Source organism: Canis lupus, chromosome 3 (assembly GCF_048164855.1).
Source record: "Canis lupus baileyi chromosome 3, mCanLup2.hap1, whole genome shotgun sequence".
NCBI classification, from domain to species: Eukaryota; Metazoa; Chordata; class Mammalia; order Carnivora; family Canidae; genus Canis; species Canis lupus.
The window spans coordinates 27,480,556-27,508,341 of NC_132840.1; the positions used below are offsets into that span (position 1 = coordinate 27,480,556).

Genomic DNA, 27,786 nt, shown 5'->3' on the forward strand with positions numbered 1-27,786 from the left:
TATATTAATACAAAACAAAGTATATTTCAGAGCAGAGAATATATGAGGGAAAAAGATCATTTCCCAAGGCAAGAATGGCTGCTTCATCAAGAGGACATGACAATTCTAAACACTTATGCACAAAACAGGAGTACTTTCAAAATGCATGAAGAAAAAACCAGTAACACTGGCTTTAGAAATAGACAAATCCACAATTATGGTCAGAGATTTCAGTTCTCCTCCTGAAGCAGAACAAGTACTGAGAAAACTATTAAGGAGTGACAGGACCTGAACAAAACTATCAAACACCTTGACCTGGTTTACACCGAGAACATTCAAACCTACAGCAGCAGAGTAAACAGTCCTTCCTTCTAGTACACACAGAATAGTCATCCACAGAGACCATATCACAGACTGTAAAACTCTGGTTCTTGACAAATAGAGAATTTGAGTTCTGTATTTTCTCTTACCATGATGGGATTAAATTAGAAATCAGTAACAGAAAGAGCTGTGGAAAAGCCCAAATATGTGGTACTGGACTAATGTGTGATGATGAACACAGAGACATGTGACCATGAATGATTTCAAAGGAGACAGCTAGGGGACAGAAGTCAGTATTGGAACACGATGTAAAGGGCACAGTCCATCAAAAAGCGTGGGATGCAGCTAAAGGTAAAAAGAAAATTTGTAGTAAAATCTATTAGGAAAGAAAAATGTCTGAAATCAACTACCTCAGCTTCCATGTTGAAAAACTCTTCAGAGAAGAGCAAGATAAAATCAAAGCAAGCCGAAGAGGAAATAACAAAGACCAGAGCAGAAGTCAGTGATGTAGAAAACAGGAACACAATGCACAAAGCCAGTGCAAGCATAAGCCGGTGCTTTGAAAAGACCAAGCAAACTGATCAAACTCCAGTCAGACTGATGAGGAGAAAGAGAGGAGACAGACAGAAGGTGCTAACCTCAGAATGCTGCCAACTCAGAAAGAAAAGGGAGTGTCATTAGAGATTGTACAAGGGTCAAGGGGAGAATAAAGGAGTGTCATGAACACTTTTATTCCAATAAACAAATAACAAAATAACATAAACATAAACAACATAAACAAAATACACCAATTCTTTGAAAGACACAAAGTTCACTCAACAAGCAGAAAACCTGAACAGCCCTGTATCTATGAGAGAAACCGAATCTGTAGTTAAACACTTAGCCAGGAAAACTCTAACCCAAGATGGCTTCACTGGTTCCTAATTGAATGATTTTCAATTTGAGACATGTTACAACCCAACATAGTTTATATCTCAATGAACGTACCACATACGCTTGAGAAGAATGCATACTCTTCTCAACACGTATTATGATTGCTGTGTCTCCTTGATGAACTGTTTGCCACCCAAAGCATCTCTGAGAAGACCCTATCTTCAAGTCTGAATCACTACTGGCATGCCACCTTTCTTATGCTGATCGTTTGCATTGTGCCTCTTTCTCCATTTGTTCTCAATCCATTTGTGGATTTATATTTAAACTGTACTTCTCAAGCAGTATATGGATGGGTCTTGATTTTTTAATCTGTTCTGACAATTCCTGCCTTTTAATGGAGTGAATATAATTGGGTTTAGAGTGATTATTATTAATCTGACATGTTGCCTCTGGTAGTGGCAGCTGTTGTTCTCTTCCTCCCTTTCTGCTCTTCTTTTGGATTATTGGTGTTTATTATGATTATTTTTTGTGTGTGTGAGAGAGAGTTTGTGTTGCTCAAGTGGTGGTGGTGGTGGTGGTGGGGGAAATAGATAGAGCACATACCCATACCAGCACAGAGCTCGATCCTATGACCCTGAGATTATGACCTGAGCCCAAACCAAGAGTTAGATGCTTAATCAAGATTCAGATGCTTAATCTACAGCCACCCAGATGCCCTAGGATTATTTGAGTGTTTCTTAAAATCACATTTTATCTCCTGGCTTTATTTCACACTCCATTTTGACCCTACTACAGATTTAAAAATGTGTTAATGGAAATGGTTTCTGAAGATTAGTTACTAATGTCTGATTCCCTACTCTGCCATTCATCTGCTATGTGACTTTGGGCACATAAGGATTAAGGAACTTAATCTGTTTGTACCTTAACTGCTCCATGACTGGCAGGGAAATGCGTTTGTGATCATGGTCCTCAGATCCAACTCATTGGAGGAGTTATAGTGTAAGCTGCAGAAATATAGGCTTTCCAGAAAACAAAAGACACATAGATACTCTACAGATCCCTTGATTCTGTTTCCTGTCCTTGGAATAAAGACATGGCCCCACACAGGCTGAGACTGGTTTAAGATCAGGAGAAACAACTATTATAAATATTCCCTTAAATGAAAGCTCAGAGACTTCAGTATGAAATCCTTCAAAATGGTAATATATACCAGAGTACAAAAAGTTCAGTGGCATAATAAAAAAAATCTTTCCCCGTTGGATGAGACCCACCTTGTGTGGGCTGTGTCACTGGCAGCTGTATGTCCATATTGAAATCAAAAGTGTTAAGAAAAGATACACTAAAAAATATGCATCTACTCCTTCCTGAGAAACTAGTTCAGCTATGATAAAACTCTATTTTCAGTTCATTAAAAACATAATCTTAAAAAAAAAAAAAACATAATCTAATCTCCCAATGGCTGTGTCTCTGGTATCTTCCCATCAACGCCCAGCCTGCCTGTCAATAATATACTATATAATACTCTCCATCTCCCAGGGTCAGTGTGAGAATTAAATGAGTTAATTCCCATGAATGACTAAGGACAGAGGGTGGCACAGAGTAAGAGCTCAATACATGTTTACAAATATGCCACTGATGCCCAGCAAAGAGAAATAAGAGCCCCAAACCAGATTTAATACCTTTGTCCCCAGTTCTTTTCCACCAAATTACAAATTACAAGGACAAAAATCAAAGGATACGAATCAGTAAAAAGGAACAAAAGGAAGATATTAGAATAATTTACCAGATATATACTGTTAAAAGGAAGGGAGTTTTAAACACACTCTCTTCATTGTCATCAGGCCAATACAAAAATCTGGACATATATACGGTCAATCTAGTCACAGCCACAGTCAAAGCTTGACAAGGACACCTTCTGTCAAGGGCAGCAACAAAGTGTCTTAATACAGCCCCCAAAAAAGACTTCATTAGTGACAGTTAATGCTAACTATGCTATGTTATCAAGTACTATGTTACCAGGTATCATTCTAAGTGCTTCCTACACTTCGGCTGATTTATCAACAAATGACAATGACTTAGAAATACAGTCCAAACTATATAATCGATACAAACATGGTGGTTTTTCCAAAATTGTTTTCACTGAAATCAAAGAAAGGAAAATGTAATTATAATTTAGAAGTCATTGCTAAGTAACTGGTATGAAGGACTTCTGTTTCTCATAGTAGTGTGTCTCATGCCCCGCATATGTTAGAGCAGAAGGTAAACGTGGCACCTGACTCTGGTGGTGGAGCAAGAACCATGGTGCTGCTGTAGCTGCACTGGCTCATGCCAGAGCCCAGGCTCAGCGCCGCTGGGGCCAGGGTCCTTGGAGTGCCTTCTGTAGCATGTGTGGACTGCCAGGCAGTCGGTATCTCCAAGTTAGCTATGGCCGGAAGCTGAGACACAGCTGGGGGCACAAGAGACATTGACAATGAAAAGAAAAATCCCCAAAGAAATTTATGTTAAAGACCCAGTTTGCAGATGTTAGAAGCTGTTGAGCTAAAACCTACCGGCCACAAAGGAACAATATGAAACTAGGCTTTTTATGATTAATGAAATAAGACAAAAATTTAAAAAGAAACAGAAAAGGATGGCTTTGCAATCATCCTCTATCTACTTAGGAGGGCATTCGTGTTACCTTGCAAAGCTTGGGCATGATGTGCCTTGTGGTTCTGTCCGTCTTCTTCTGAGGATGAAGAAGTTGTATTGGTACAGGATATGCATTTTCTTTTCAAAGCTGGAATGTTGTAGCTCTTCAGGTATCTGCAACAACATATTAGGTCATGTATGCCTGCCTGTCCCCTCACTCTGCACAACCCACATTTCTGCTTTTCTTGCAGCACTTCTGTGTGGGTACTTTGTACTCTCATCTTTAAGCATCCCAGCCTCAATCACTGGCCTGTCTCTTTTACTGAAACCTTGACCTCCAAATCTTGCCTCGTTTAATTTTTATGATCAAGATCTTATCTTCTCAACCAAACCATGGCTCCTTCTAAGAAGGGATCCATCTTCTAATTTTTTTGCCTCCTCTAAAATGTTCAATTTATTATAAACTATAATGTAAGTAGGCACTCCATAGTATCTACTGACTTGGAGTGAAAAATCCAGACAACCAATATTAAAAATGATGTAGGTTGTGTGCTTACAATGACGATGTATACTTTTGGAAAAACTGACATGTTCTCAGAACTTGTGTCTCACACCTGATAACACTGTCAATGCAGTTTATTTGCTGATAGGATGGGCTATGCTGGTCTTTTCTCCAACCTTCACAAGACTCCATGTGCACGCTGTTGTTTTTCAATGTCTGTAAGGGAGAAGAGGCCTTCTGCTCACCTGAAACAGAATGAACGGATGTGTAATTAAAAATATCACACATACCTAAGAACTTATCCAATAAAAAGAGATCAGGTCCCTTAGCGTGTATCCATTTGATAGAATATTAAATAGCTATTAAAGACGAGTTCATCCACCCCAAGATTGCTAGAACTCATACAGCAATTTGGCAGTGTGGCAGGATACAAAATCAATGACCAGAAGTCAGTGGCATTTCTATACACTAACAATGAGACTGAAGAAAGAGAAATTAAGGAGTCAATCCCATTTACAATTGCACCCCAAAGCATAAGATACCTAGGAATAAACCTAACCAAAGAGGTAAAGGATCTATACCCTAAAAACTATAGAACACTTCTGAAAGAAATTGAGGAAGACACAAAGAGATGGAAAAATATTCCATGCTCACGGATTGGCAGAATTAATATTGTGAAAATGTCAATGTTACCCAGGGCAATTTACATGTTTAATGCAATCCCTATCAAAATACCATGGACTTTCTTCAGAGAGTTAGAACAAATTATTTTAAGATTTGTGTGGAATCAGAAAAAACCCCGAATAGCCAGGGGAATTTTAAAAAAGAAAACCATAGCTGGGGGCATCACAATGCCAGATTTCAGGTTGTACTACAAAGCTGTGGTCATCAACACAGTGTGGTACTGGCACAAAAACAGACACATAGATCAATGGAACAGAATAGAGAATCCAGAAGTGGACCCTCAACTTTATGGTCAACTAATATTCGATAAAGGAGGAAAGACTATCCACTGGAAGAAAGACAGTCTCTTCAATAAGTGGTGCTGGGAAAACTGGACATCCACATGCAGAAGAATGAAACTAGACCACTCTCTTTCACCATACACAAAGATAAACTCAAAATGGATGAAAGATCTAAATGTGAGACAAGATTCCATCAAAATCCTAGGGGAGAGCACAGGCAACACCCTTTTTTAACTCAGCCACAGTAACTTCTTGCAAGATACATCCACGAAGACAAAAGAAACAAAAGCAAAAATGAACTATTGGGACTTCATCAAGATAAGAAGCTTTTGCACAGCAAAGGATACAGTCAACAAAACTAAAGGACAACCTACAGAATGGGAGAAGATATTTGCAAATGACGTATCAGACAAAGGGCTAGTTTCCAAGATCTATAAAGAACTTCTTAAACTCAACAGCAAAGAAACAAACAATCCAATCATGAAATGGGCAAAAGACATGAACAGAAATCTCACCGAGGAAGACATAGACATGGCCAACACGCACGTGAGAAAATGCTCTGCATCCTTTGCCATCAGGGAAATACAAATCAAAACCACAATGAGATACCACCTCACACCAGTGAGAATGGGGAAAATTAACAAGGCAGGAAACCACAAATGTTGGAGAGGATGCGGAGAAAAGGGAACCCTCTTACACTGTTGGTGGGAATGTGAACTGGTGCAGCCACTCTGGAAAACAGTGTGGAGGTTCCTCAAAGAGTTAAAAATAGACCTGCCCTATGACCCAGCAATTGCACTGCTGGGGATTTACCCCAAAGACACAAATGCAATGAAACGCGGGGACACCTGCACCCCAATGTTTATAGCAGCAATGTCCACAATAGCCAAACTGTGGAAGGAGCCTCAGTGTCCATCGAAAGATGAATGGATAAAGAAGATGTGGTTTATGTATACAATGGAATATTACTCAGCCATTAGAAACGACAAATACCCACCATTTGCTTCAACGTGGATGGAACTGGAGAGTATTATGCTGAGTGAAGTAAGTCAATCGGAGAAGGACAAACATATGTTCTCATTCATTTGGGGAATATAAATAATAGTGAAAGGGAATAGAAGGGAAGGGAGAAGAAAAGGGTAGGAAATATCAGAAAGGGAGACAGAACATGAAGACTCCTAACTCTGGGAAACGAACTAGGGATGGTGGAAGGGGAGGAGGGCGGGGGGTGGGGGTGAATGGGTGATGGGCACTGAGGGGGGCACTTGATGGGATGAGCACTGGCTGTTATTCTGTATGTTGGCAAATTGAACACCAATAAAAAATAAATTATTAAAAAAAATAAAAAATAAAGACGAGTTCAGATACAAAAAAAAATGCACCAATACTGAAAAACATCGACATGGAATGACTACATGAATAATTACATTTGGTTTTTTGTTTCTTACAAAAAAGGAATGAAAAATGTTTCAGGTAAAGACTAATAATAAAACTATCAGGTGAAAGGCTGATGGGGACTTTACGATAGTGAGCTGACACTACCTGGCAACTGACCAATCTTGGCATCCCTGGGAGTGGGGTGAGCAGATACAGTGTGAAGTGCGAGGCATTGCACTGCAGACCTGTGCCCAACAAAACTTTCTGCAGTGAGAGAACTGCTCTTAGTCTGTGCTGTCCAGCACGATAGCCATCAACACCACAGGGAGTGATTAAGCATGTGCAGTGTGGCTACAGCAACTGAGGAACTAAATTTTAAATTTTATTATTTGTGACTTATTTGAATCTAGATTGTGGCCAGTGGTTGCCACACTGGATGGCAGAGGTACAGGCTTCAGGTTGGGGCACTGATGAATTAAACCTTGTGTGGAGAACGATGAGCCAAGAATGGAGTCTGAGAAAGTGCACGGAGCCTGCCAATGTGGCGTTCTGGAAACCAAGACGTAAAAGTGGCTCAAGGAACGAGGAACCAGTTATTTCAAACCCTGCTGGGAGGCATCTTAGCTTCCTGGATGACGATGCTCCATTTCCAAAGGGGATTATAGAAAAAGACCTGCTTTGCTTAACTTTCACTCAGTAACTTTTACACTTAAAAACTTTTAAGATTTCATTTTTCCAAGTAATCTCTACCTTGAATTTATGACCCTGAGAGCTGGAGTTGGAAGCTCTACTGAGCCAGCCAGGAGCTCTTATACTTTTATTTCTAAATAATTTGAATCTTGAAGGGGGCTACAGAAACAGTGGAGTTTCTGTATACGCTCCTCGCTGCTTCCACTAACATAACATCCTACAGAACTGTAACAGAGCGAACAACACTAAGAAATGCACAGTGGTGCATGGCCTATGTGGATCTTATCCGTGAGATTAGATCTCCGTGAAACGTCATTTTCTGCCCCAGGATCCAACCAGGGATCTCATGGTTGATTTCAGCTGTCAGTGTCTCTGTCTTTCCTGGTCTTTCCCAATCTCAACTCTTGTGAAGAGCACAGGACAGGAATTCTATGGGAATGCTGAACTTGAGTTTCCCTGATGTTCCATCATGATGAGGTTGAGGGTGTGCATCTTGTGGAAGATTCTTGCAGAGGTGCTGTGCTTTTCTCAAGGCCTCACACCAGGGGTACATGATCTTGATGTGTTTACTATTGGTGTGTCAGCCTTGATCATTGGTTAAGTTCCTGTCTGCCCGATTTTTTCCGTGTAAAGTGACAATTTTATTTGTAAAACATAATATAAACAATAAAGGTTTCAAAGGAATACTTTGAGACCACTCAAATATCTGTTTCTCTTACATTTTCTTTTCATTGTCTTACCAATGTCAGACAAGTTTTTAATTTTGATAGTCTATCTCATAAATTTTTTTATCCATCATGCTTTTGATGTCATATCTAAAACTTTTTTGCCAAACCCAAGATCACAAAGGTTTTCTCCTAAATTTTCTACTAGTTTAAGTTTTTTTTTTTTTAAAGATTGTATTTATTTAATCATGAGAAACACAGAGAGAGGGGCAGAGACACAGGCAGAGGGAGCAGCAGGCTTCCCATCAAGCCCAATGTGGGACTTGATCCCAGAACTCCAGGATCATGCCCTGAGCCAAAGGCAGATGCTCAACTGCTGAGCCACCCAGGTGTCCCACAGTTTTAAGTTTTATATTTAGATCTATAACCAATTTTAAGCTAGCTTTTATATGACATGTGAGCTATATGTTGAGGTACATTTTTTAACATATGTGGATGTCTCATTGTACAGCACCATTTTTTTTTTGGAAAGGCTATGCTTTGTCATTGACTTGACCTTGCACCTCTGTCAAAAGCTGACTATATTTGTGTGGGCCTGTTTTGGGACTCTCTGATCTGTCCATTGATCTATTTTTTCACAGATTATTTTTTCAAAATTGTTTTGGCTGTTTTCATTTTTTTTTCCATTGAAGTTATGGGATCTGCTTGATGATATCTATACAGAAAAACAATCCTGCTAAGAGTTTAATTGGAATGACACTGAATGTACAGATCAACCTGGGGAGAACTGACAACAATATTGAGTATTCTAGACCATGAACTTGATGTCTTTTCATTTACTTAGTATTTTTTATTTTACAGTTTTTCTTTGTTTTGAAGTTTTCTTAGTATCAATTATTTCACATATTGTTGGATTTTATATCTAAGTAGTTTGGTTTTGGGTTGTTTTAAAAATTTTTTCCAATTGTTCCTTGTTAGTACACAGAAATTTTAAGTGATCTTACACACTGGCCATGGATCTTCTAACCTTGCTAAAATCAGTAGGAGCTTTTTGGGGTAGATTCTTTAGAATTTTTCTATGTAGACAAACTCTATCATCTATGAATAGAAAGTTTTATTTCTTCCTTTTCAATCATTATGTCTTTTATTTCTCTTGCCTCCTGCATTGAACAGGACTTCCAGTCTGATGTTAGGACAAGGTATCTTTAACTTGTTCTCCAGGTTAGGGTAATAGCATTTTCTCACCATCAAGCACGTTAGCTATAGGTTTCTGTGCATGCCTTTTTTGATAGATTAATGAAATCCCATTTCTACTGCTAATTTTTGAGCATTTATCATATGCTTTTTCTCTATTAAAATAACCTGCTGGGTTTTTAAAATTCTGTTAATATGGTAAATAAAAGTGGCTGACTTTCACATATTGAACCAGTTGTACATTCCTAGGATAAATCATACTTGGTTGTGATATATTTGTCCTTTTTGTACTTGCTGGATTTAATGATTTGCAAATACACTGACAAGGGATCCCGGTCTGTAGTTTTCCTGAACTGTCTTTATCTTGTTTCAGTATTAGGGTAATAATGAGGTCATAAAAGGAGCCTGGAGTTTCCTTTCCAAACTTCCTCCTTCTATTTTCTCCTGTCCTCTATTTTCTGAAAAAGATTACATAGAAACTGGAATTTTATCTTCCTTGAATGTTTCTCAGTGAAATCATCTGGGCCCAGACTTTTCTTTTTGGAAGATGTTAAACTTCAAATTCAGTATCTGTAATAATTATGTCTATTCTAGCTGTTTCTTTTTCATGAAGTTCCAATAGGTTCTTTCAAGTTATTAATAGACCAAAGTTTTGGGAGTAGAGTTGTTTGCAGTCCCTTTAACATCTGTGGGGTCTTTCATTTCCAACGGTGGGTATTTCTGTCTTCTTTTCCTGTTCAGTATGGCCAAAGGTTTGTTACTTTATTTTCATCAGCTTTTGAGTTCATTAATTTTCTCTTATTGACTTCTCAATTTCATTGATATATGGTTTTTACAATTTCTTTCCTTCTGCTTACCTTGGATTTAATTTGCTCTTCTTGCTTTTGTTTCTTAAGGAGGGAGCTTAGATTATTGATTTAAGAACTTTATTGTTCCCTTGTATCATTTAATGCTATAAATTTACCTTTAAGCACTGCTTTACCTGTATTCCACAAATTTTTTGTTTTTCAATTCATTCAATTCAAAATGTTTTTAATTCCCTTAAGGTATGACCTATGGGTCATTCAGAGGTGTGTTCTTTAATTTCCAAACATTTGGGAATTCTCCAGATAAACCTATTAATAATTTCTAGTTTAATCCATTAGGTCAGAGAATATATTTGGTATGATTTATATTTTAAAAAAATTGTTAAAAGGCTTGTATTATGGCCCAGAATAAGGTCTATCTTGATGAATGGTCCATGTGCCATTGAGAAAATTAAGCATTATGTTGCTATTGCTTGGAGTGTTCCATAAATGTCCATTACGCCAATCTTGTTGACAGTGCCTTTTTAAGTCTTCTACATCTTTAATGATTTTCTGTACACTTGTTTTATCAATTACAGAGAGAGGTGTGTTACAGTCTCTACCACTGCAGATTTATTTCTCAAAGTTTTTATCAGTGTTTAAAGTATTTTGAAGCTCTGATGTTAGGTGTATAACCTTTTAGGACATGCTCTCAGAGAATCAACCCCTCTGTTGTCATGCAGTATCCCTCTGAAACCCTGATAATGTTCCTCGTCCTAAAGTCTACACTACCTGGTATTAATACAGCTCTCCAGCCTTCTCTGGACTCCCGTTAGCATGTGTATCTTTTCTAATATTTTGCTCTTCACCTATGTTTTTATTTGCAAAATGGATTCTTGTAGATACTATATAGCTACCTCTTTTTTTCATTCAACTGATGATTTCAGTCTTCCAGCTAGTACACTAAGAACATTCACATTTAATATGATTATTGAAACAGCTCGATTAAAGTATGCCACTTCGCTGTTTTTCCATTTGTTCCATCTGGATTTTTGTTTCCTTTCTGCCTCATTTTGCATTAAATGTTTTAAATTCCACTTTATCTCCTCTACTGATATTATTTGTATTTTAGAAACTAGTTCTAATCATTGTTATAAAGTTCACAACATACACCTTTAAGGAATCAGTTTTTACCTCCAAATAACGTATTGCTTCTGGTGTAGGACTCCACAGTATGTTCCCAGTGCCTCTCCTGATCCTTTGCAATTTTTTACATAGGCTACAAATGTAGAAGAATATTTCTGCTTTAATAAGCTACCTTCTAGGGCAATTTAAAATAAGCAAAATATAAAATTTCTTCATTCATTGTTTCTAGTGCTTTTCATTTCTTTGTGTAAATCCAAGTTTTACGTCTGGTACCATATTACTTCCACCTTTAGAAATTCCCTTAGTGTTTCTCATTCAACAGATCGCTGGCAATACATCCCCCATTCCCAGTTTTTGTTTGAGAAATTTTTATATCTCCTTCATTTCTGAAAGATATTTTGGTAGAGAATTCTTCCTTAACAGTTTTTAGTCTTAACATTTAGTCTTCTACTATACATGGTGTCTAAAGGAATGTCTACTGTAATTCTTTGTTCCTCTGTATGTAGTCTTTGTTGCTCTGGCTGCCTTCAAGATATCCTTTTGCTTTTGTTTTCAGCAGTTCGAATAGGATATTTCCAAGTACGTGGTGGATTCTTTTTTCACGTATGTGGCGTTTTTATTTTGTGATTGGTTTGTTTGTTGTTTTGTATCCACACTAGTTGATGTTTCTCATATCTGTGGGAAATCCTTGATTATTTTTTCAATTATTTCTTTTTTTAAAAAAAGGATTTTACTTATTCATTCATGAGAGACACACAGAGAAAGGCAGAGACACAGGCAGAGGAAGAAGCAGGCTCCTCACAGGTAGCCTGATGCAGGACTCGATCCTAGGACCCTGAGATTACAACCTAAGCTAAAGGCAGATGCTCAACCCTTGAGCCACCCAGGCTCAGTCCCTTCTTCAACTATTTCTTCTGGGATTCCAATCACTCTTATGATAGATCATTTGACAGTGTCTCAACATTCTTAAAAGCTCTATTCTATATGTTTCTTTCTCTCTGTGTTTCAGTTTGTGTAATTTCTACGTATCTATATTCAAGTTTATGGATTTTTTTTCTTGGTTGTGTCAAGTGCCCATCAAAGGCATATGTGCACCTCTAACATCTCCATTTGATCCTTTTTTAAAAAATAAGTTCCATCTCTACATTGTGACTACTCATGTGGTTCTGGATATTGCTTACTGTCCATTAGAGCCTTTAACATGTTATATATAGATATTTTAAATTTTCTGCCAGGTAGTTCCAACATCTCTGTCGTATCTGACTCTTGTGTTTTTTTTTTTCTTTCTTTTTTTTTAATTCACAAGAGACACAGAGAGAGGCAGAGACATAGGTAGAGGGACAAGCAGGCTCCCTATAGGGAGCCTGATGCAGGACTCAACCCCCGGACCCCCCCCCCCCCCCCCGGGATAACTAACGCCTTGAGCCATACGCAGATGCTCAACTGCGGAGCCACCAGGCGTCCCCTGACTCTTGTTCAGATGACTGCTTTGTCTTTTGGGAGGGTTTTTCCCCCCCCTTTTGTATGTTTCTTAATTTGTTGGAAACAGAACACCTTGTGTAAGACAGTGGAGACTGGGCATGTTTTTCCTTCTGCTGGGGCTGTGTTCGAGTTAACATAACTAATTTATTGGCCAGGTCTCAGGTTAGTTGTTGCTATGGTTTCATTCAATGTATCACAGCTTTCAAATTCCTCTAGTGACACTTTGTGCTTTCATGGTGGCTGGTGTGCTAGAGAGCTTTCCTTTTTTTTTTTTTTTTTTTCAATATTTGCTCCACTTGTAGCCTCTAGTCTTCCCTCTGCACTGTGCCTCAGAGGCCTGCCTCTTACAAGTACTGATTCCATCAGTCAGGCACCAGTATCCAGGGCTTGATCTCACGTCTCCCTGCAAGCATGTATCCCCCTTGTATTTTAAACCTGCTGGCTGCCCTATAACTGCAGTGCTCTGATAGGTCCAAGAAAGCTCATGAATTCACTGCCACGTGGCTTTCTTCCTTGTCAGTTTGGAATGATGCTCCTTCTACTTCTCCCTGAACACAAACCAAAGCACACTCACCCTAAATAAGTTCAGTTCATGGATCAATGTTTCTTCCTCAGGTGCTGCCACAGGAGTGGAACAGTCGATTTTCTCTAAGTTCCCAACTGCTTCTGGCAGCTGGCACCGGTATTTGTAGCTGATGAAGAGGCTTTGTATCTTTGTTACTCCTTGCCTTTCCATATTCATTTCTAAAATTTTCCTTCTTACTCTATTTCAAGGCCTAACCTGCCCTCGTAAGAAAGGTAAAAATATAAACTTAAAACCTTATGCTCCTGTTGGCTCTGGTACCCTGTATATAAACCATGTATATAGTGATTTTTTAGTATTTTGCTTTTGATTGGTGCTATTTCTAGTATTTACACTATAACATTTCTATCTTTAAGTTGCATACTAGTTTCCTTTGATTAGAAAGTAATAAAGATTTTTTACTAGCTCTTTAAACTTGTAGGTCTTAAGATGTTAATAAAATCTGGATGCCCAAGTTACATTATGTCCCCGCAAGCAATATCAAAATGGCAGATTTTCCCTTTCCCAAAAGTCACATCCTATGTGTTTGAGAGTCAAATAGAGCACATATCTTAGTAGGATAATGTTAATTTCCAGACTACCATCATAAATACACAGAATTAGTTATAGGTTGAATTTTATAAAATGGTGAATGATAGAATATTGATGTCTGCTTTAAAATACAGCCTCTGAACCATGGTACTGATGGCAGTCCAGACCAATGGCAGATGATAAAAAATGGAACAAAGCAGAACGTGAGAAAGAATTTGTACTCTGGCAAGAAATACAGAGATCAGGATATAAAATCATGGCCCTAACATGAGGTCCTAGGCCCAAGCAGCAGTGAGCAGCACAAAGTGGACCAGACCATTAAAAAAAAATTAGAAATTTTATGCTTCATATCTTCCTAAAGAAGTTCCAATGCTAGGATACGGGATAACGATATACAACAAGGAAGATACTCAAATTATTTTGCAATGAAGGAATCTGATGGCTTCAAGGGACAAAAAAAGGTGTTGTTTCTATCTTGTGCCCTTCTACCACAAAAGAAACACATAGAATGTTAAATCTCCTACTAAGGAGACAAGAAAAACTCAAGGAAGGACAGGATGTGCTCTATCAGGAGGGGAGCCTAGCCTGTGATATCACCTGTAGGAGTAGTACGTAGATATTTTTGTTTTATAAATCACGGCAAGCCCTGAAAAGTGTAGCTATTTTTTTTTTTAATTTATTGACCTTAGAGAAGAAATTTCACCCCTACTGTGTAAAACACCCACATCTGACAATGACAGAAACCATTAATAACATCCAGGGTACCAAACCTGTAAAGACTTCCAAAGTCATATTAACATTCAGAAAAACAAACGAAGGAAAGGTAGCTAAACCAAAAAGTTAGTATAATTTCATCTCTACATTATAGACCTTTCCTCTGCTATTTAAGGCCAGTAGTAGATTGACTTTTCTAAATAATGTCAATTGTCCTAAGTGATCCAATTCCTATGGAATGCTCTCCCTTACCTCCTATTTGAGAAAAATAAACACGTATCAAAACGAAAGTCCCCAGTTTTTCATTCAATTTAGGATATACATATCTTTCATTTGTTTTAAGTGACAGGAAGGATTATGACATTCATTCTAAAAACAAGTCTTTTGATTGACAAATGCCTCGTATGGGAGAATCTATACATCTGTTGGTATTATCGAAAACATTAATTCCTCGACGGAAATGTACAGAAATTACACCCTAATAGCATTTGGCTTCCAGCGCAGTATTTGCTGCTACCATTAGCATTATTACTGTCATCCTCTGAGCTGGTAAATGTGAAAGGTGGCAGCAACGGGGAAGAGGCAGAACCAGGGGAGGAGGTTGGGGGCTGCCCTGCTGACTTACCACCAGGCCGCGCTGGGTGTGTCCCCATCGCGTGTTTATCTGGTGACCTGGCCGCTGCTGACTCGATGTGGAGCTGCCCACCCAGTTTCTTCATCTTGTTTACGCTGGCACAGACCCGCTGCAAGGCCGTCTTAGGGAAAAAAGCGATAGGATACGTTTCAAAACTGTAAGATTAATTAAAAGATAGGTAAACAATAGACGAAATCAACATATTGAAGATAAAACACATTTAACTTCCGGTTCTCTGAAGGCTGAAGGCGCTGCGACAGGGTTAAGCCCAAATGCTGCGTTAGTACAAGTGTTCGTTAGCCGCTAATTAGGAGCGCGCGCCACGAACCCAGACCTCGCCGTCCACAGGTCATGCTCTCACTTCCCAGGCACGGTTTCCAACCAAAATGCATGAGGTCGCCTGTCAGTCAATAAGGTCCCCGAACGCGCAAGAAGGCCCACGTGCCGAGGCGCAGCGGCGGCGCCCACGCGCTCTGCACCACGCGGCGGAGGGGGAAGGAGCCTGCACGCACGCGCACGCCCACGCCCCCACGCAAGCGCGCAGGCCCACGCACACGCACACGCCGTCGGCCACGTACCGGCGCCCTGCGTGCGGCCTCGCCGCGAGGCCCGCCGGACTCCCTGGACGACGCGAGGCTGGCGCGTGGCTCCTGCGAGTCGCCGCTGCCCAGGCTCCCGAAGCCGCTGGAGGCGCTGGCGGGAACGGGCTGAAGGAAGGAGGAGGCCCCGCTGTAGAGTCTGTGGACGCGGCCCAGAGGAGAGGCTCGGCGTCCACCTCAGGGCCCCCGCGCGGTCGCCCGGCGTGGGCGCGAACCTCCGTGAGATCCTGAGGCACACGCCTCGCCTCCGCTGGCCGCGGCGCCCGGCAGGGCCCTGCCCTCCCTTCTCAGTAACTCGGGCAGGGCTCGGTGCCTCGCCTGGGCGGGCGCTTCCAGAACAGCCGGCGCTGGGAGAGCCACACGGGGACTCCGGCGCTCCGTGAGGAGTTTAGGAGGGACGAGAAGTCAGATACACAGCCTGTGCGTCGGTGGCCGCCACCGTGGACCTGCAGAGGCTGCGGAGGGAGACGGGAGCCGCCGGGCTGTTCCCTGCGGGACCCTCCGCAAACGCTCTGGCCTGCACCCGCTCACCAGCGGGATCAAGGAATCGTTTCTGGCATTTGTTCCCACAGAGGGTTTCGGCCACGTTTGCCCGGTAATAACCGGACACCGAGAGCTGCCATCCCTCTGCCCCCACCTTTAAAATACTGGGCGCCTGGGCAGGGTTTGGAACACGAGGAGGATGCTCTCGCTGAGAACCAGCTCCCTGCCCGACCTGCTCACTGGGACCCGCTCTGCCCTCCTAGAGTGGGATCTCACAAGAATGTTCTGTGCATTCACTCAGGAAAAGGAAAGCAAGATGAGTAAAACTGAATTTAAAAACAAAAACAGGAAGACAGAACTCCCTGGAGCTCAGAGGATACAGATTTCTCTCTCCTCGCATTGTATTTTTGGGAGGTGGCTTTATGAAGATCGAAAGTTAACATAAAACACAATTATGGATATTTTGTGTTTGCTTTTTAAAATCTCACTTTACCTGTAAGAGAAGTTTGTGAATTTGTTCTTGTAGTTCTGTTACGTCTTTGTCATTACTGTTCATCTTTTTTATTCTGGTAGCAAAAACATCCTCATTCAGTGGACTCCTACAAAGTGTCAAGTAAAAGATGGAGTCAAGCAATTCAAAATTAATTTACAATAAAGTCTAAAGAGATTTTTAAACAGAATGTTCAAACACTAAATCTGTATTTATACAAAGCAACTCTTGGGGCTCCAAGTAGAAAACATGAAGCTTAAGATCTCATCCGTGGAAGCAGGAAAAAAACTGAAAAACAAATGAGACGTTAAGAGCCTTCTTTGGATCATCTAAAGCTGTAATCTTTTAACATCTGTGTCAGCACTGTATTTGTAGAAATCTAAAATAAGTGACAAGTAACCGTAGCTACCAAGATACCTTCAACAACTACTGGTCTCAAAATTTAACATTAACTGAGCAACCTATCGTAGGAATTTTAAGACCCTAGATCCACCAAATATTAAATGTTTAATGTACCTAATCACTTCAGCAACCCAACTATTGGTGAAAATGTGGCTGTTACAACCTGCAGTCCTGTTAACACTAGAGCGTTCCAAAACTACTATCTGAACACAGAGGCAGATGTGCCAACAGAAAATATCACACAGGAAATGACGTTCATTTAGGATCCTCTATGTGACAGGAACCATAATGCTCTTATAACATATAGCAAGAATAACATTTCCTAAACCCATATGATGTGCCAGACACTGTTCCAAGAGCTCTAGCAAGTTTTATCTCCTTCACCGGAGTTGAAAACTTCTCAAGGTCACCTAGCTGGTAAAGTCTAAGTAGGTATTCATGAAGGGACCAGAGTCTAGGCTCTGACTTTATTTTCACTTCCCCACAGATTTCCCTACTGGAGGGAAAAGGTCCTTTCTGACCAATACGCATAACTTATATTTACTTGGCAGTCATATTTCTTGATTATTACATTAGTAATAATGTAATAATACATTATTATAGTATAGTTATAGTTACTATATTATTATAACTATAGTATAGTTACTATACTATAATATAGTATAGTAATAATATATTATTATAGTATAGTTCCAGACCTGTTCTTTTGAGAGGCCAAATCCCAGAACACAAAGACCTAGGAAGACCTTGGAACCATTTCTTACCATGGTTAGGTATCCTCTGTTATAGTATCAAGACATGACAAAAATAAGTCTTACCAGTAAGACCTACTGTTCTCCATTTTATGCTCATGTGCACAAAGCTTTACAATAAAACACAAAAGGTGTTATTTCTCAAACTCAGCATGATCCTAAAGAGTTAGGTGTAATTTCCATTATAAAAAAACAAAACAAAACAAAACAAAACGAAATAGACATCACCAGGTTCCCTCTGGCCCAGGTGAGAAACCTACAGGTCAATTTTAAATTTAACCCAAAAAGTCAAGAGACTGGGAGTATTTTAGGCTAGAAAGAGTGGCAGCATAAGTTGTTCTAGATCCATTTCACAAGGTTCTGTTACATGGATAGGTAGCAGTAATCAAACAGGCTTGAGTCGGTGTGTTGGCAGGAATATAAAAACCAAAGCATCTAATTTTTAAAAATAAAGATTTGATAGAATAGATGCAAATAAGTGGAATTTGACAGAAGAAGTTGATATAAAAAGATTTTTTTTGATATAAAAAGTTTTACGTGGTCGCTAAAGAGAACTTTAAAATTCAGAAAAGATAAAAAAAAAACCTTCATCCATTAACCATACCCATAGCCAGAATTTATATTTTATTTCGTTTCCTCTTCTTTTTCCTACTTCACAATGTTTGTGTGTCATTTGAACATATTTATATTCATACGGTATAAATAATTTTGTATGCTCCTTTTTTAATCTTTCCATTTTTCAGTAAATTTCAGAAATTTTCAAATTTCTTTTTGATCAGTAACGTCAAATAGTCTAGAACTTAACGACTGATATAAGCTAGCTACTCTAAGTCCACCGTTATGATTAAAAAATGGTACAAAATATATCTTTGCTTTCTAAAGCTCATTCTAAATAGGCCTGTATTTAGGCATATTTCCTTAGACTGTTTCTTTCTATAAGGAAATCATGGGGTCAGAGACAGAAATCTTCCAAGGTTCTTGACACATACTGCCAAACTGTCTTCAAAAAGCATTTAGAAAAAATTATCTGTGGTTAATTTGTGTGTCAAATGAATCAAAGGGAGTCAGTGGGTGGAAGAATACTATTTGGTAAAAATAGTCTTCAAAAACATGGACGTTGACTGACTTACATTCGAACTTTATGGCGACCAATGATGAAAGACACCTTTCGGCTCCATGGATTCACAAAACTGGACCAGCTGGAGTCCAAGATGATGTAATCTCCATTTTGAGTACAAAATCGAATGGGTGAGTGTTCAAAGGGAGGGTGGCCTGCATACTTCAAGACTATATAAGATAATACGAGATTAGAATTTATTTTATTTTATTTTATTTTTTTTTTTTTAAGATTATTTATTTATTCATGATAGACATAGAGAGAGAGAGAGAGAGAGGGGCAGAGACACAGGAGGAGGGAGAAGCAGGCTCCATGCCAGGAGCCTGATGTGGGACTCGATCCCAGGACTCCAGGATCGTGCCCTGGGCCAAAGGCAGGCGCTAAACTGCTAAGCCACCCAGGGACCCCCGAGATTAGAATTTATTTAATGCAGCTATTTATTGCAGATGTCTTTTTCTAGGCATTTATAAGTTTTTCAGAATGCCAGAAGAGAAAAAAATTGTTTTTAGCACCTTCAACACAGGGCTCACCTGTTAAAGGTTGAGTGATTAGAACTTATGAAAAGGTCTAAAAAGAAATGAAAAAGAGCAGATGAGTGGCTACACAAAAACCTCTGACTATAAAGATGCAGATCCTTACCTTTTTGGTGTACAGTGAGCATGAGAGAACGATCTTCTGGATGCAGATATGTTAAGACAGACCTTCCCATCAGATCCTGAGGCAGGTAACCCAGCAGAGGCACTGCTCTGGGGTACAGACAGAGCACAGACAGCACATTACATGCAGCAAGTAATTTCTGTACTTGTACACTTTAGAAAATACTTTTAAACTTAATTCTAAATATAAAAATAGAAGGTATGCAAAAGATGTCATTCCAGCATTTTATACAAAGAGCAAACTACCTCAGAGCCCATGCCATGGGGAAATGGCTCCAGAATCTAAGAAATGCTGGGCATTAGACATAGTGCATCAAAGCTGCCTACGGAACTTGCTAGAAAATGATTCATTGGCTTACCACAGGCTAACTCAATCAGAGTTTCTAGGGTAAGACCAGGAATCTATATGTTTAGCAAGTTCCTTAGGGGTCTCTGATGTCCCCCTACATTTAAATAGTTTAAAAAGATCACATCATAATGTAGAAGAATGCTTATGGTGTTAAGTAAATAAAGCAGGCTACAAATTTATACAGCACCATTAAAACTGCCCAGAGACAGTGTCTCCCAGAAGGTAGTAACAAATAGACAAAAGGAACACAGAGACACATGCAGGGTGAAGCTTGATGGGAGAGCGGTGAATGCAGAGCTTTCAGAATGATTTAGAAAGAACGGACTCCATAAATGTTTTCTGTGTGCACAAATTCACATTTTCTAATGCAAGAAATTTAAGCCATTACCAGTAGGCTATTATCTGCTGCTAAATATTCTTACTTTATACAAACTACATGATACAAAGTATGTCACCAATTACTGTTTAGTTTGGAAGTATCTATTATTAAATAAATCTATTTTCAGATGTTAAGATTTTTTAAAAATCAAAATTAACAGCTATCATAACTGTGTCAGCTGTCTGGACTTTGTTGCCTTATATGTATATGTGCCATGGTGCACTGATTCCCCAGATTTTCAGATGTCACAAATAAGTAAAATGTAAAAATAAACGGGGGGCATGGGTAGCAGAGGGTACTCATCAGGGGATAACATTTATTTTTCCAAATAAAACTATTAAAAAACAACAATAAGCAACGACTACCATCTCCTATCCCAATTTTTTAAGGAAGACCACTTTAAGACCAACAAAAAAGTAGAAAAAACATATAAGTTCAAAATCACTGATAATGTTTTAAATTAAATAAACTTAGCTTTACCAAAAAAAAAAAAAAAAAATCTGAAGCTGGAGGCCAAGGTTGGAGTTTTGGTCTCCTTCTGAGTACAATCACATACCATGTGGCCAGGTACATTGTCCTCTTGTGTAACACAGAACAGTAATTACTGACTTACTACTGTGAAATCATATATAACTTATAAATCATATAATATACAAGATACTTAAAACATAAACTTCAAGCTAACATCAAATGGGTAAATGCATAGATATCTACTTCATAATGTAGAAGTATGTAAACATGATGTAAATGTTCTCACATATCTACCTGTACTCAGAAACAAAATTTCTTTTAGGCTTAAGGAAGTGCTTACCTTTCATCTATTTCAAGAAAGACACACCCAGGGGTGTGTGTTGTGGTAAAAATTCTTTTATCCACCGGGATTCGAGGAGCTAGGAAAAACAGAAAGACTCACCTAAAGGCAAATATCTAATTACTCACCTACTTTACCGAACACTTACATTAAAAAGGGAACAATATCTCTATACAAAATGGTAGAGATCTCACTTAGGGGCCTGGCCTTCAAGAAGCCAAAGCTGTGGTGAAATTATAATACCTGTCATTATTTACTACGTTCTGATTGGGTCAAAACGCAATGCCTATTAAAGTTAATTTTAAGTAGAGTTTGTATACACGGAAAGCTTACTCAACACAATGCAGCAGTCAAAGCTGGAGGAAATTAAAGGTCAGGACTAGCCCAAGTCTGGTCATATTTGGTGATTGTGTATAACTAAGTACATTTATTTGGTGTGTGATATGGATATTTTAAGTCTGTGTAAGAAAACCCGACATGGTCAGTTCTACTGTTGTTCACTTTGAAAATGTAGTGATTTGAAATCATGCACAATTTCATCTGCAAGAAACGAGAGGTGAATGGAGTCACCCAAGAATACACAAGCACATGCACACACCTCAAACATCTACACCTCTGTGCACCCCATGTTGCAAGACATATATTACAAGACATGCCCATCCACATTTGACTTCTGGCACCACAGTAGCTCAGGAGCTGTGACCCTGCCAACACCCAAGTCTACAAGCCACCATGGGCCTTTTCCAAGGCGAGGCACTGTGTTTATTGTGCCATTTGTGTCTTTCTTAACCATTTAACGTGTGTAAAGCTGTGTTACTATTTTTATTAGATCCCTGTATTATTTTCAATGTGTGGTTAAGTTTTTGAGTGTTGTGCCCCTAAACCCATTTTTTCCTTAAGCTCTGTGATTTTGTGTGTGTGTGTGTGTGTATGTATGTGTGTGTGTGTGTCTGTGTGTTTGCATAGGACAATAATTTTTAGGAAAGCATATGTCAGATTACAGCAGAACTGACTTTAATTTCAAATAATAAGTGGAGGGCAGCCCGGGTGGCTCAGTGGTTTAGCACCGCCTTCAGCCCAGGGCCTGATCCTGGAGACCCGGGATCAAGTCCCGCATTAGGCTCCCTGCATGGAGCCTGCTTCTCCCTCTGCCTGTGTCTCTGCCTCTGTGTGTGTGTGTGTCTCTCATGAATAAATAAATAAAATCTTTAAAACAAAACAAAACAAAAAAACAAATAATAAATGGAAGCTGCTCCTGTATTAACATATGAGTTTAGAAATGTAGCTCTGCCATCAGAGGACATAAACTACAGTTTTCATTCAAGGGCTTTTAGAACACCTAAAAAATATAAGCTTGTTCTTGTGAAATTACAATTTTCATGCTCTTTTTAAAAAAATATTTATTTATTTACTTGAGAGAGAGTATGTTGTGGGGGGAGGAAGAGAGGGGGTATCTTAAGCAGACTCTCCACTGGGCATGGAGCCCAACATGGGGTTCGATCCCACAAGTGGTGAGATCATGATCTGAGCTGAAACCAAGAGTCAGGTGCCTAACCAACTGAGCCCGCCCACAGTCGCCCCCAAGTTTCACACTCTTATTTCACACAGGGCAGAAGCAGAAAGCCCCGGGATAGTCACCAGTACAGAAAAGATTAGAGGACCATGTATCGGTGGCCAAGTCTATGCTTAGACCCTTAAGCTGTGCCAGCCTTGAGGGAGACAACCACTGAGAAGTTCAGGGTCAGTACACAGAGACTTTAGGGAAGATCAGCTCTCAAAGCCCAAGAGCTTAGGGCCAATGTGAAGCCCTGAGCATTCTTTCCTGGTTCTGTGGCTGCATTAAGCAGGCTTTCACATGTTTCTCCCTAAGGTACTGTCAGGTTACATGTGACCTAAAAGCAGACGCTCCTGAGTTACCTTCATAACCAGAATGAATCTTCTCCACCAGGGTGAGACAGCAGGGCTCAGGTTCTGGCTGGGCAGCTCTGTGTACGTGTATCAAATAGGGGATAATCCTGAATGGGTAGTAATGCTTCTCTTGCTCTGCATCTTTGCCTCCCCTGAAAAGCAGGGAAATGATGGGTCAGTGAGCCCATGTGAAACTAGGCCAGGAGAAATGCCTTCTTGGTGATTTCTGAGACAGATGTAGCCAAATTGAAAATGTTCAAATTTGTTTATATTAAAAAGAAATGTTAGTGTATATTTTCAATACCCAAGGGTAATTATACTCATTGATTATTCAATGGAAGAGAGGTTTTACAGAGAACCAGTTTACTGAGTTGAAGATAGAACCAGCTGTCCTACAACTTTTCTTTTGACTTCGAAACCATAACTTCCCAGTCTTACCTCCTGCGTCTAAATTAAGTACCCCGTGACAGAAATAGGGTTCCCTGTGATCATACTCCCCAAAGCCAGCTCTCCACCAGCCCTACCTACCCTCCCTCAAGGGACTGACTGCACCTCACAGCTTCAGACACAACCCGGATGGGCACAGGGCCCCAGGTGTGGTGAGGCTCTCCTTGCTTGCCTGCTGAGCAGAAAGGCAGAGCTGGAACCTGCTCGCCAAGCCCTAGCCCCAGCTGTGGGGCCTCTCCCAGGCTTCTACCCAGTTTAACAGCCCCAGCTGCCCACTTCTCCTTGGATACACCATGGTTCCCTTTGTGTCAGCATGCCCACAACTGAATTCATGCTCCCCCGTTTCTACCAGTCACATCTTGCCTCTCCCACCACTGCTTGAAGTGATGCCAGGTGGTCTTCAGCTGCCTGGAAGCTCCGCATTCATGTCCACATCTGCGTCCACATGCACTCGTGCTCCCACCCCCGCCTGGCTTCCTCGCCTCTCCACAGACTCTGGGGCCTCCACCTGCACCTCCACTCTCCACCACAACCCTGCTTCCACAGCTGAGGGCCTGAATCTGACCTCGACCTTGACCCTGACCCATCAGCTATACTGTCTCCCAGGCTCATCCTGTCCCGTATGTGCTGAAGACCCAGTACTTGCTGCTGCCCCGCCTTCTCCCTAAACTCCATACCTATGCACCACAAGTTCGATTTCCAACACCGTAAGGCAGTCCAACTGGTCTAAAACCAGGCACTGTGCTCTTTCCTCTGCACTCCAGGAAGCAGCTCTCTCAGTGTCCTCTGCTCCAGTAAAGGTCAACTGGAGCCAGAGACCCTCATGTCACCCCTGACCAATCCTGTTTCACACCTGAAACCAGTCCATTCATGAATCCCAATAGCTCTGCCATTTAGAAATATCCAGAATTCCCAAGATATTCTCACGTCCTCCTGCTACCACCTCCTGGTGTGACAGGTGTGACAGCCTCTCTCTCCCAGACCTTCCCCGTCTTCTCGTCCCTGCACAGTGTCCAATGTGGTCCTTTTATGTCAAAATAAGGCTGCTCTGTTTCTGTCCACTGAGCAGTCCCAGAGGCCAGGATAAGCCCAGCAACACCTCCCCACTACCATCCAGAGCCAGTTACCATACGGTGAAGGCCGTGTTTCCCCACAAGGAATGGGGGATCCTCGGAGAAATGACTGGCTCATGTCTGGGGTAGGAAGTGTCCAGGTTGAGCCTGGGTTACTGTCTGAAGCAAAGGAAGCTGTCACCGACCACAGGAGTACCCTCTCATGGCACTGGAGCTGACCGAAGCGGCTCCGGCTGGTCACAGACAGGACAGTTTGAGCATCATGAAGATTAACAAGAACCTTCTCTTTTAGCTCACGTTCTGAAATGCTTATGGGGGGAATGCTCCACAGTCTGAGATCTGCTGCAGAATAACAGGCAGGGGCTGAGGAGCAGGCAGTGGCAGAGATGACACGAGATGTCTCTGGCTAAAGTTATTGAAGCTGGATGGTAAGTACATACCAGGTCACTGTACCATCTCCTCTACTTCCACATTATTTTGCAAATTCCAAAAGTAAAGTTTTCAAATAAATGATTAACCTGAACAAAACATTTCCTTCAGATGTCAAAGCTCCCCATGTTCTGGTCCCTGTTTCTTCGTTTCCTTCCATCCTCTGCTCCAGCCACATTAGCTTCCTTGTTACTCCCCTACAGGCCAAGCATCCTCTCCCCCGGGGCCTTTGCACTTGCCTGGAACACTCTTCCTTTAGATAGAGGTATGGCTCGCTCCCTCACCTCCTTCAGGCTCAGGCTGCAATCAGGCTTCTTATCAGAGAACATTCCTTAACCACCCTGAATATACTAGTAATCTCTCCCTTGCCCAGAATTCCCTAACTCTCCTTCACTGTTCCACACAGAACTTTCTGTCAGCTGACATATACATAGGTACCTGTTTATTATCAGCAGTTTCCCCACACACACAGAATGTAAGGCCCATGAGGCAAGAACTTTACACCTGTAATCCTGCCTGGCTCAGAGAAGACACACAAATATATTTACTAGCAAAACAAACACAAACAGCGCTTAGTAGGTGGCAAGCACTGTTCTAAGATCTTTGTAACAATTCCTCTGTGAAGGACTGAATGAACACAAACACAGCCCTCCCTCCTGCCCTGGACCCCTCTCCCCAGAGTTCCCTCCCTGAGCACTGGAATGCTATTAGCTCAAGAACCCCTAACCCCACGGAGTGCTGACTGATTCATTACAAGGAGTTTTGTCTTTAGTTTTCCTCATCTGGAGCAGTTAGTAACTTCAGTACTCATGCTGGCAATCGTGATGTCACTGAACCACATTTTCTTATTGCAAAAGTAACGTGAACGCATTACAATAAATTCAGGAGAGAAAAAAAATCACTAATAAATCCTACCAGAAATCAACTATTATTACAATTTTGGTCTGTTTTCTTCCAGTTCACTATATCTTGACCTTTTAAATCCTTCTCTGAAACACATCTATCTAAATTTCTTTACAGTTATTAAAAATTTTTTAAAGTTAGGGGCGCCTGGCTGGCTCAGTTGGAGCATGTGACTCTTGATCTCTGGGTCACCAGTTCACATTTGGCACAGAGCTTGCTTTAAAAAAAAAAGTAAAAAAATAAAGCAAAATTTCAAAAATTAAATGTGACCAAAGGGCAAAAAGCAAACAAAGCTTCCCTAAACAGTGGGCATTTGAAAGTGTACTTAACATCATCCAGAGGTGCTTTTAGATAGAGAGAGAGAGAGAGAGAGAGAGAGAGAGAACACAAAAGACTGAGAGTGCGAGCGCTGCCAGGCTAAGAATGATCTTTCTCCTGACTGCATTATTATCTAGTCATTTTGTGAGTGAAATCTGCATTTCTTCCCCTCAATCCAAATACAAATTGCTTGTGGCAAGAACCCAGCACTAGATGGATACAAAAGAATCTATAAAGGGCCAAATAAAATCAGAGTATAGCCCACCCATTCCAGGTCCCCCATAAGCCCCCAAACTTACCGGATCCTGCAGAAAAAGGATTTCACCGGAGCGAATTCATACTGAGATGCTGTGGGAAACAGAGACAAGTGTTAATCACCCACTCCCAGAGCCACAGGGCAGAGCGGCCCCTCCTCAGCAAGACAAACTCCAACTCTCCCCATGGAAGCAAGAAATGAAATTACTCTTTCAAAGAAGGAGATACTTTTGATCTCCAAACAGGGCTCCTGCTCTCACTTTGAGATCTAGTCACAACCAGTGCTTTCCAGGGGGCTTTCGTACTGTAGCAGTGACCCTCAGGGAGATAATGTGGATGTGTGGGAACAGGACCTCATCCTCCTGTTCAGACTGCCCATGTTCCTCCTTCCAATGCAAGGCAATAATCTGGGGACACATTTACTTCGGTCGTAATATGCTATTTCACCATGATGGTCTGGATGGGCCTCAAAAACTGCTGATTTGGACAAGTTACAGCATTTAGGTATATGATACATATATGTCTTTCACTTTTTTCTTTCCTTGGACAAAGTCCCCAAAGTTGGGGTCCAGGGTTAAACAATACGATCTTAGGATTCTCCCCATATAGCACCACACTGATCTACAGAAGATCATACCATTTGCACAGGGTCTCTAAGGACATTTTCTCACAACCCTCAGGCTAATAGTTCCATCAGTTTTAATGATTTCTGCATTAATTTTATGGATTTGTGAGGTGGTAATTCAGAACTCTTTCAATTTGCCTTGATCAAGGGGCTGAACCTTCTCCCAAGTGTTTGTTGACTACCTCTCCTCTGCTAGAGCTCCTTGAATTGATATTTTGGGCATTTGCTCACTGGGGTGAAAAATCCCCAGTTACAGGAACCAAGGAAATGCTTAAAAACAAGGAGATGTTTTTAAAACATGCACCGATGGAGCATAAACAATGAGAGCTCTGAAGAATCAAGATGCTGCATGTGATCCTGCTCTTTGCACTTCTGAGGAGAGGATCACAGGAGGGGTCAGAGAATGGGCTTTTGAATGATCAGGGAAACTGTACGTGATTAAAAAAGAAAAGAAGTCAAACCACAAAATACTCCAGTTTCAAAGACAACAACCTCACTATCAGAATTCAGAAAACTAGGAAAGTCACAGGAGGTCCTGAAATTCTGAACCTGGAAGACCATTCATAGAGCTTGTGTGTGAGAAAGCAGGGAGGGCGCTGCTGACAAAGGAGACTCTCCAAACTCCCTGCACTGCTCAGCAGCCCTCACAGGGACGCCACCTCAGGAGAGGCTCAGGTGAGTTTGCAGAGAAGTTATGGCAAGACAAGGACATTTCGAAAAT

At 40.7% G+C, this 27,786-nt stretch overlaps 1 protein-coding gene across 11 annotated transcripts in view; it reads right to left on the bottom strand.

Annotated features, from left to right (window-relative positions):
• PER3 (period circadian regulator 3) overlaps positions 1–27,786 on the bottom strand; it is a 55,369-nt gene that overhangs the window by 20,465 nt on the left and 7,118 nt on the right. For 8 of the 11 annotated variants that reach the window (XM_072819808.1, XM_072819809.1, XM_072819813.1 and 5 more), the window contains 11 exons: positions 26,485–26,533; positions 23,025–23,167; positions 21,108–21,186; positions 19,552–19,658; positions 18,926–19,082; positions 16,645–16,750; positions 15,648–15,776; positions 15,061–15,190; positions 4,416–4,548; positions 3,851–3,975; positions 3,446–3,619 (listed from right to left, as the gene is read on the bottom strand). In XM_072819808.1, the coding sequence (XP_072675909.1) occupies positions 3,446–3,619; positions 3,851–3,975; positions 4,416–4,548; positions 15,061–15,190; positions 15,648–15,776; positions 16,645–16,750; positions 18,926–19,082; positions 19,552–19,658; positions 21,108–21,186; positions 23,025–23,167; positions 26,485–26,533 (1,332 nt within the window). The remainder of the gene's footprint in view (positions 1–3,445; positions 3,620–3,850; positions 3,976–4,415; positions 4,549–15,060; positions 15,191–15,647; positions 15,777–16,644; positions 16,751–18,925; positions 19,083–19,551; positions 19,659–21,107; positions 21,187–23,024; positions 23,168–26,484; positions 26,534–27,786) is intronic. The other 3 variants (XM_072819811.1, XM_072819812.1, XM_072819810.1) reach the window with 2 other exon arrangements.